This window comes from Nannospalax galili, unplaced genomic scaffold (assembly GCF_000622305.1).
Source record: "Nannospalax galili isolate Female #2095 unplaced genomic scaffold, S.galili_v1.0 scaffold212, whole genome shotgun sequence".
Lineage (NCBI taxonomy): Eukaryota > Metazoa > Chordata > Mammalia > Rodentia > Spalacidae > Nannospalax > Nannospalax galili.
In genome coordinates, this window is record NW_008333884.1 from 4017873 (window position 1) to 4028249 (window position 10377).

At 43.5% G+C, this 10377-nt stretch overlaps 1 protein-coding gene across 6 annotated transcripts in view; it reads right to left on the minus strand.

The window, feature by feature from the left end:
- Positions 1-10142, minus strand: part of Mettl16 (methyltransferase like 16) — a 53192-nt gene extending 43050 nt beyond the window's left edge. Inside the window, exons 1-3 of one of the 6 annotated variants that reach the window (XM_017797082.2) lie at positions 10005-10142; positions 9470-9523; positions 7450-7577 (exon numbers count right to left, since the gene is read on the minus strand). In XM_017797082.2, coding sequence (XP_017652571.1) covers positions 7450-7577 — 128 coding nt within the window. In that variant the 5' untranslated portion in view covers positions 9470-9523; positions 10005-10142. Of the gene's footprint in view, positions 1-7449; positions 7578-8454; positions 9226-9264; positions 9524-10004 lie in introns of those variants that run through there. The other 5 variants (XM_008828810.3, XM_008828809.3, XM_029561460.1 and 2 more) reach the window with 5 other exon arrangements.
- Between the last annotated feature and the right edge of the window lie 235 nt (positions 10143-10377).

Sequence of the window (10377 nt, forward strand, 5' to 3'; positions counted from 1 at the left end):
GTGTTATGTTTGGTTTTTGTTATAGACCCCGCCTTTAAAAACCCCCCCGGGGGGGGGGGGGCTGGAGAGATGGCTCAGTGGTTAAGAATACTGGTTGTTCTTATAGAAGACCTGGGTTCGAATCCCAGAACCCACATGGCAGTTAACAACTGTCTGTAACTCCAGTCCCAGGGGATCCGAAAGCCTCTTCTGACCTCTGCGGGCACTGCACAACATGGGTTCACTTACCTACACGCAGCCAATACATGCATACACATAAAATAAAAATTAAAAATAACCCTACCCAGTGTCAGGGTGCTTGCCTCACAAGCATGAAACCCTGTGTTTGATGCCTGCACCGCAAATCAACCAACCCCCTCTGGTTCTTCAATATGAGGAATCAAGTCTATTCTAATTGGCATGCTGTAAAATTTTTATTTTATTCTGTGAGTGTATTATCTCCTGCTCCAATGCAAGTCTTCAGGCTTGGCAGCAGGTACCTTTATCTGGTGAGCCATTTCTCCAATCTGTTATTTTCCTTTCTGTCTTACCTTCTGTTACTCCCCAATCTGCTCTCTTATGTCCACTTCAGCTCTGTTCACATGCAGTTCTCCAAACATATGTCTATTTCCTATACATTGAATTCTGGCTTTACTTCTCTTCAACCTTCAATAAATAGCCATCCCACCATCACTGCAATATCCCTTTCTCCAGACTTACTTTCCACTCCTACGAAATATTCTACTTAAGTATTCCAAAGTCCTCAGATCCAATGTGCCCCAAATAGAAAATATTTCCCTAAAATCAGCTTATTCCTACTCTATATTTGTTTTATATTCTAGTAAATGTTATCACCAACCCTCTTGCTAAGGTGGAACCCGAGCCTCCACACTTGGCTCTTCTTTTTGTAATATATGAGGGATTTTTTGGTTTACTTGTATGTGTATGAGTGTTTTGTCTGCATGTATGTAAGTGCACCTGTGTCATGAAATGCGGGCAGAGGCAGACGATGGATCCCCTGATTGGAGTTACAGGTGATTTTTAGCCACCATCTGGGTGCTAGGAACCAAACTTCGGTCTTCTGCAAGAGTGGCCAATGCTCTTAACCACAGAGCCATCTCTCCAGTTCCAGATCTTTTTTTTTTTTTTTTTTGGTCTTTTTGAGATAGGGTCTCCAGCTGGCCGGGAACTCACTATGTAGACCAGGCTGGCCTCAAACTCACAAAGATCCACTTCCCAAGCACTGGGATTAAAGGTGTGTGCCACCACACCCGGCATCTCTTCTATTCTTTTTAAAATCATTATTTTTTAAATTTTATGTGTATGAGTGTATTGCCTGTATGTGTGTAAGTACACCCATGTCATGCAATGCCCACGGAGGTCAGAAGGCAGCAGTGGATTCCCTGGAACTGGAGTTACGGACGGCTATTAGCCGCCATGTGGGTGCTGGGAATCAAACCCGTGTCCTCTGTAAGAGCAGTCAGTGCTTTTTTAATTTTTTAAAAATATTTTATTTTAAAAATGTTTTATTTACTATTTTTATTTTATGTGTATGAGTGTATTGCCTGTATGTATGTGAGCGCACCCATGTCATGCAATGCCAGAGGTCAGAAGAGGGCTTTGGATTCCCCTGGAACTGCAGTTTAGGACGGTTCATAGCCACCATGTGAATGCTGGGAATCAAACCCGGGTTCTCTGCAAGAGTAATCAGTGCTCTTAACCACTGAGCCATCTCTCCAGTCCCTAAAAATATTTTAGTTTTATGTGCATGAGTGTATTGCCTGCATGTGTGTAAGTGCACCCATATCATGCAATGCCCACTGAGGTCAGAAGAAGGCATCAGATCCCCTGGAACTGGAATTACAGTTGTTATGCATTGTGGGTACTGGGAATCGAACCAGGATCCTCTGCAAGATCAGTCAGTGCTCTTATCCGCTGAGCCATCTTTCCAGGCCCCAGCTCTTCTTTTTTTTTTTTATAATTTATTTTTATTTTATGTGTATGAATGTATTGCCTGCATGTAGGTAAGTACAGCTGTGTACTGCAATGCCCAAAGAGGTCAGAAGATGCAATAGGATCTCCTGGAACTGGAGTTACAGACAGGTGTTTGCTGCCATGTGGGTGCTGGGATTCAAACCCAGGTCTTCTGCAAGAACAACCAGTGTTCTTAGCCGCTGAGCCATCTCTCCAGCCCCAGATCTTCTATTCTTAATTTCCACCATTTCTTACTTATTCCATCTGTGAATTTCTCGGAGATTCATCCATCAATTTCTAGACCTACTACGTTCACCTAATTAGGCCAATACACTTAATCTAGAATACTAAAACCATTTCCTAGTTACCTTAATTCTCTCTGCAATCCATCCTCTACAATGCTCCTAGAATGTACCTGTTAAAACACAATTCTGAACATATGATTTCCCTGCCTTAAAATAACAGAGGCTGGGCCAGGCGCGGTGGCGCATGCCTTAAATCCCAGCACTTGGGAGGCAGAGGAAGGCAGATCTCTGTGAGTTCAAGGCCAACCTGGTCTACATAGTGAGTTCCAGGACAGGGAGACCCTGTCTCAAAAAGACCAAAAAAAAAAACAACAACAGAGGCTGGATATGGTAGATCACATCTATTACAGGGTAAGTTCAATTCTTTTCTGGGGTACACAGCAAGACCCTAACTCCAAAAAAACCCACAAAACTCAGGGCTGGGGAGATGGCTCAGTGGGAAAAGTGCTTCCTGAACAGGGCTTGAAGATCTGCTTGGCTCCCCAGAACCTATGTAAAACTCAGACAGTAGTAGTAGTAGTAGTAGTAGCAGCAGCAGCAGCAGCAGTAGTAGTAGAAATCCCAGCACACCCCTCCCAGGAGATGGGAGGCACACGGGGAAAATCCCTGGAAGCTTGCAGGCCAGCTACCCTGGTATAAGCAACAGTAAATAAGAGTGAACAAGAGACCCTATCTCAATGTGGAGGTGAGGACTAACATCTAAGGTTATTATTCTCTGACCACATGGGCACAAAGATATACAATAAATAAATAGGGCAGAAAGATGGCTCAGCAGAGAGAGGCAATTTCTGCCCAATCTGAAGATCTGAGTTGGATCCCTAAGACCCAAATGGTTAATGGAGAGAACTGACACGTGCAAGTTGTCCTCTGACCTCCATACACACACTTTGGCACATACATGCTGTAGCACATGCACATACTTATGCAAATTTTTAAAAACAAATAAATGTGGGGGCGTGGAGAGATTGCTCAGTGGTTAGAGCACTGGCTGCTCTTGCAGAGGACCTGGGTTTGATCCCAGCACCCACATGGTGACTAACAACCATTGGTATCTCCAGTTCTAGGGGATCCATCACTTTCTCTGGCTTCTTCAGGTTTGCACACACGGTGCACATACATACATGCACATAAAACACTCATACGCATAAAAATAAGTAATTACTTAAAATGCAAAACAGACCAGGCATGGTAGCCCACACCTTTAATCCCAGCACTTGAGATCTCTGTGAGTTCAAGGCCAGCCTGGTCTACATAGTGAGTTCCAGGTCAGCTGGGGCTACAGGGAGTCCCTGTCTCAAAAACACCAAAAAAATTAAATAAAATGAAAAACCAATTTTGACAGGTAAGCTTTTGTTTTTTCAACAATTTAAGATTTATTATTTTATGTGTCTGTAAAACAATTTCAAAGATTTTGACATGTTGGCTAAAAACAACCCAGTGAAAAGTGAAAAAAGTATGTAGCTTTGTCTTTTGATTTGATATAAGAATTTAAAAACAGATTTCAATATTTCCAAGAATGTGCCAGCAAGACAGCTCAGGGGTAAAGGTGCTTCCCAGCAAGCCTGATGACCCAGAACCCCACATGGTAAAAAGAAAGAACTGATTCCCCTATGTTGTCCTCTGACTCTACACCTGTGCTATATTCCACACACTCACAGACACGTATGTGCACACGAAATAAAATTTACTCCTTGGGGCTGGAGAGATGGCTCAGAGGTTAAGAACTGTTCTTGCAGAAGACTCGGGTTCGAATCCCAGCAACCAACTCCAGTCCCAGCGGATCCGACAGCCTCTTCTGACCTCTGTGGGCATTGCACGACATGAGTGCACTTACCTACATGCAGGCAATACATGCATGCCCATAAAAATAAAATAAAAATTTTTTTGAAAATTTAAAAAAATAATTAAATTTACTCCAGAAAAATATACTGGTATATTTGCAACTCCCTTTTCAGTTAACATAAACACGCTGTGTGTCATTTCTTTCCCTGTAGCCCCAGCTGGCCGGAACTCACTATCAGACTGTGAACTCACAGAGATCCACCTGCCTCTGCCTCCCAGGGCTGGGATTAAAGGTGTGCACCACCTCACCCAGCTGCATGTCAATTTTCAGATGAAAAGCACAGTGTTGCAATCTGACATTCAACTTAAAGAAAAATTTGATCATGTCTCCATTTCATGTTTTTTGTGTATGTGCAGGTATGTAGGTATTGGTACACATGCACTTGTGAAAGTGTAGAGGTCAGGTTGATGTTGGATGTCTTCCTCAATTGCTTCCCACCTTATTTTTGAGACAGGATCTCTCACTGAACCAGGAGCTCACTGATTCCAATAGAATGGCTGGCCAGAAAGCCCCAGGGACCCTCCTATCTCCATTTCCCCAGTACTGGAATTATAGGTATGTGCCTGGCTTTCTTTTTAAAAAAAAAAAAATATTTTATTATTTTTATTTTAAGTGTATAAGTGTTTTGCCTCTATGTATGCAAATGTACTTGTGTCATGCAATGCCCCTGATGCCAGAAGAGGGCATCAAAAATAACCTGAAACTGGAGTTATGGTCAGTTATTAGCCACCATGTGTGTGCTGGGAACTGAACTAGGGTCCTCTGCAAGAGCTGCAAGTGCTCTTAGCTGCTGAGCCACCTCTCCAACCCCTGGCTTTTTGATAAATGTGGGTGCTAGGAATCAAATCAGGTCTTTATGCATACAAAGCAAGGTCTTTTCCAATTGAGCATCTCTCTAAGACCTTGATCATGTCTCTTTACTGGATGTCTACAGGTCCTATCTTCCCAGAAACAAATATTCCTCATTTCAAAATCCATGCTATCACATTTTGGCAGTACCTACATTTATGACCAACTATTTTCTTCTTCTTTAAAAAAAAAAAAAAAAAAAAAAAACCCAAAACATTTTGAGTCAGGCATGGTGGCATTTGCCTTTAATCCCAGCACTTGGGACGCAGAGGCAGAGGCAGGTGGATCTCTGTGAGATCGAGGCCAGCCTGGTCTCCATAGCACGTTCCAGGACAGCTGTGGCTACAGGGAGACTGTCACAAAAAGACCAAAAGACCAAAAACAAAAAAACCTCCCCAAAGCACTGTATTTTGTGTGTATGTATGTGTGCCTGTGTGTGTGTGTGTGTGTGTGTGTATGTCTGGCATCTTCCTCAGTCACTCTCCCTCCTATATGTTGAGACAGGCAGGGTCTCTAACTTGAACCTACTGATTCCACTGGTCTATACAGCTGGCTCCAGGGATCTTGGCTTGGCTTCTTGTGTGCTGGGATTACAGATGGGTTGTCATGCCTGCCTGATATTTACATGGTGTTGGAAATCCAAGCTACAGGCCTCAATACTTGTAGAGCAAGTACTTTTACTCACTGAGCCCGCTCCCTTGCCCCTTATTTTATTTTTTAACCATCAAGCAAAGTAACAGGTTTCATTATGGCATTTCCATACATACTTAGTTTTGGTTGGCCTTTCCTCCATCCCTCCCCCAGGAAATTGGCAGATTACTATTTTCAAGAATGAAATAAACTAAGAATAAAATGAGAACCAAAGCACCTGGTGAGCACCTTGAGAACTCATTGAGAACTGCAACTACATGGGGCTGGTGAGATGGCTCAGTAAGAAAAGGAGCTTTCAGCCAAACCTGATGACTTGAGTTCAATGCCCAGAACGCACATGAAAGGAGAGAACTGACTCCTATAAACTGTCCTCTTGACTTCCATATTCCCCCCACACAATAAATGTAAAAACCAGAGGATTGCAACTACCATCAAACCAGACATTCATATATTAGTTTCTCAATTACAATGTGAAATACAATGTACAATGTTAAATCCCACTAGTTTTATGTTGTCCTCTTTTATAATAAAAATTTTTTTTTAAATAAGCTCGTTTTTCTTATTAGGGATCATAAACTTGGGACTTACTTGACAATTTTAGAAAGACTCTCTAAACCAGGTGCCACATAATTAGATTATGTGAGGACATTAATTTTTTTAGATGTTTACCTACGTAGTGAATATCATGAAAATTATATACAGATCTTTTTTTTTTTGGCTCATCAGCTCTCATTAATGGTTGTATAGTAAGTGACCCCTGAAAATTCTTCATCCAATGTGGCCCCAAAAGGCTGTACAGTATCAAAGGTTGTATGTACATCCCGTGTTAAAGGCTTAGTTCCCAGTGTGGCACAATCCAGAGTAGCAGAACCTTCAAAGGTGGGGCCTAGGAGGAAGTTTCAGGTCACTGAGGGCATGCTTTCAAAGGAAATTACCAGAACTTATGCTTCCTCTTTCATTTCTCAGTGGCCAAGAGGTAAACCACTCTGTGTCACTATGCACTCCCAGCAACAAAGTCACTTTATCAAGTAAAATCTCCAAAACTGTGAGTCAAAACAAACTTTTCCTCCTATTAAGTTGACTTATCTCGGGTATTTGCTACAGTAATAGAAAGATAACTTATACACAAAACTATGAACCAAAAGATTTAAGAACAATGTGGGGATATGTGGCTGTAGAGGTGCCTTAGTGGCTGAGTGATTGCTGCACAATCATGAAGACAAGTTCAGATCCAAGAACCCACATAAGTCAGGCATGGTCTTGTGTACACCTTTAATTCCAGGTATAACACACAATTTTCTCACATTGTCATACCATTATCAAGATTTCTACCCTTGTTTGTTTTTAAGATAGTGTTTCAAGTATCCCAGGTCACTATGCAGCCAAGAATGACCTTGAATTGATCCCTCCACTTCCCAAGTGCTGGGATCACAGACATGGCTCTACCACACCTAGTTTATGTGGTACTGGAGATCAAACCCAGAGCTTCAGGCATGCTAGGCAAACACTGTAACAACTAAGCTACAGTCCTAGTCCAAGTTTTGATATTCTGGTTATTTGGTCCTATGAAATGTCTATGTAACACTCATGTCTTTTGAGCCAGGCATGGTGGCACACACCTTTGATCCCGGCAATAAAGAGACAGGGGCAGAAGGATATCTGAGTTTGAGGCCAGCTTGGTCTAGTAAGTTTCAGGGCAGCATGGGCTACATACATAGTGAAACCCAGCCTTAAAAACAAAAACAAACATTCAGGTCTTCTATTGATCCAGCCAGTGTCCTATTGCATTATGTCCATCCAGACCACACTGAAATGACTTATATTAATAATTTTTCATGTGTTACCTACCTTACTCTTCCATTCAGATTTATCTGAACATGCTGCTTAAAATCTGGATATTTGGATGCGAGATATGCGAAATCGGGCGGTTTGTCCTTGTATCTATTTCTTGCATGCATTGATTTGCTTAGGGCCATCTTTAAAGAGAGGGGGAAAAGAGGGGATGTGATATAGAGAGATACATACACAAAATCAGTTTGTTTCAAAAGCATTGGTGGGGCCAGGATAAGATACATGCCTATAATCCCAGCACTTTGGAGGCAGTCAGGGTGATCATCTTTGAGACCAGCCTGAGCTATATAATGAGTTTTAGGCCAGCCTGGGCTACAGTGAGACTCTGTCTCAAAACAACAAACAGTAATAACATGGTAAGTGGTATTCTTGTTACAGCCCAACCTGCTGCCACTTGCAGTACACTCAATAAACTTTTTTTTTTTTTTTCCTTAAGAGAAGATAGCTTATCAGTAGAACACTTGCCAAACATGCACAAGGCCTTAGGGTCAATCTCCAGTATCACCAAAAAACAAACTCACTATACATCAATTTAAATTTTCTAACATTTCAATTTCCCCTACAGACAGTGGAGAAGAGCACAAATGCTCCAGGCACCATAAGAAACATCAAAAAGGAAAATGGTTTCCTTCCTTGTCATTCTCGAGAGCAACAAAAAAGAAAGGCACTTATTCTAAACATTTCAAGAGACACTGGCATATTAGGACTCTGCCACATATTAAAGACACTAAAGAGCATACAGTTGACAGTGCTCTAAACATATGTGACACAAGTTAAATTACAGTCTTGGCAAATTCAGTTCATTTACTACATTACTTATTCTGGCCAGAAGGGATGCTGTCTATAAAGTCATTTCTTGTTAACTTTAAAATTTTTTTCACTAGGAATTTAACTCAGAGCCTCACACAATGCTCTGCAATGAGGTGCTATACTCCAAATTAGCTAAATTCTGGATTTTTTTTCCCACTAAATATATACTGTTCCTCCAGGTTAAAACCTTACCTGGCACCAGAATGGTCATTCCTCACTCTAGACACAGCTTATTCTGCCATAGGCCACTTGGCTGGTTTTTTGTTGTTTTGAGACAAGGTCTCACTACAGCCCTGGTTGGTCAGGAACTCAATATGCAGACCTGGCCTTCAAGTTCACAGAGACCTCTGCCCTGCCTCTTCCTCCCTAGTGCTGGGATAAAGGCAGGCAACACCACACCGGGCCTCTGTTCTTTCTTGATCAAGTACAGCACATTTATGTCTTAGGGCTTTTTGCTCTTTTCTGTTATATTTGGACAAGGTCTCAGGTAGCTTACACTGGCCTGGAACTATGTACCCAAGGGTAGCCTGGACTCCCTTATTCTTCTACCTTGGCCTCCCAAGTGCTGTGATTACATGTGTGAACCATCACACTAGACTTGCACTTGCTGCTGTTCATCTGCATGGATTGCTCTCCCCACTGACATGTATATACACCAAAGGGACCCTCATCTTGTTGAGGTCTTTGGTCAATGTCATCTCCTAAGCAACTCACTAAAAACCCAGTGACAGCCGGGCATGGTGGCACACACCTTCAATCCCTGCACTTGGGAAGTAGAGGCAGGTGGATCTCTGTGCGTTCAAGGCCAGCCTGGTCTACAAAGTGAATTCCAGACCAGCTGGGGCTACAGGGAGACCCTGTCTCAAAAAGACCAAAAAAACAAAACAAAACAAAAAAAAACAGTGACTAGAACACACTCCTCCCCCTTCCTAACTCCTGTCTATTGAATTTACTCATCTGACACTTGATATATTTTTGCTTAATTTTAAAAACCTTCCCTACCAATAAACTTCGTGAGGATATATATGTTCTCTGAGATACCACAACACCCCAAACAGGAGGTAGGCACTCAACTGCTGACTGAACGCCTTATAGCGTGGCCAGATGTAGCTCAGAGTGGTAGAGCATTTGCCTAGCATGTGCAAGGCCCTGGGTTCAATCACTGGCACCAAAGAGGGGAGGTGGGTGTGCAGTAGGAAATACTTTCCACTGTAGAAGTCACTGAAATACAGCGCTCTCCTTCTGAATCGGCAGTCCTCACCTGAGTTTAAAAACAAAAATAAACTTGGCTGAGTCAATCAGAAAACTAAAGTAACGATCTTGAGGCCGATCTTCTTTCATCTTTAACTCTCAAGTACCATTTCTTCTAATACATAACGCTATGGAATAATCTAAATTTTGCCTTTTAAACACCAAACTCAACAGTCAGACCCCTCCCACCTCGACCCCGACCCCCGTTTTCCCTCTACGCCTTCCCTCATAAACCCCATTTTTCCCTCTAGTCCTCCATTCGGGTTCCCGGATCTCCCACCCTTCCACGCTTTCCCCCTTCCACCGCTCGTCTTCCCGCCTCGGGTTCAGCTCGCTCTAAACACCAGCCAAAGAGCGGGCTCGCCTACCCTCCTCGAACTCCTCCCCCCGCGCCCCCCGCTCCTCCCGCGCCCCCTCAAGAGCCGAGAACAGGGGAATGCGGGCGCCCACGGCCCGCGACCACACCCGCAAACAGAGAACGAACGCCCCACCTCGAAGGCCGGCGTTCCTGCCCCGCGACGCGGGTGGCTTGGGCCTGCACAGTCCTAGACTCCTAACCCGCTCAAACCCCGAAGTGCCTAGAAACGCAAGTGCTACGCTCGCAGCGCGACGCCATCTTGTGAAGCCATCCGGCCTCGTAATTGGACACGCTACTCTCGCGAGACCTTGGCGTTCGGGAGTAGGCGGGTGTTGCGTTTTCGCCCGGAGGTGGGGGCGTGGCAACGAGCGGGGCTCTTGGTTACTTAGTGTGCCATTTTACTTAGGAAATTTTTTGTTGGTTCGTTGTTCGCTTGGCTTTGCTTGAGCCAGGCAGGGTCTTACTGTAGCCCAGGCTGACCTGCAAGTATGTCATCCGGAATGGCC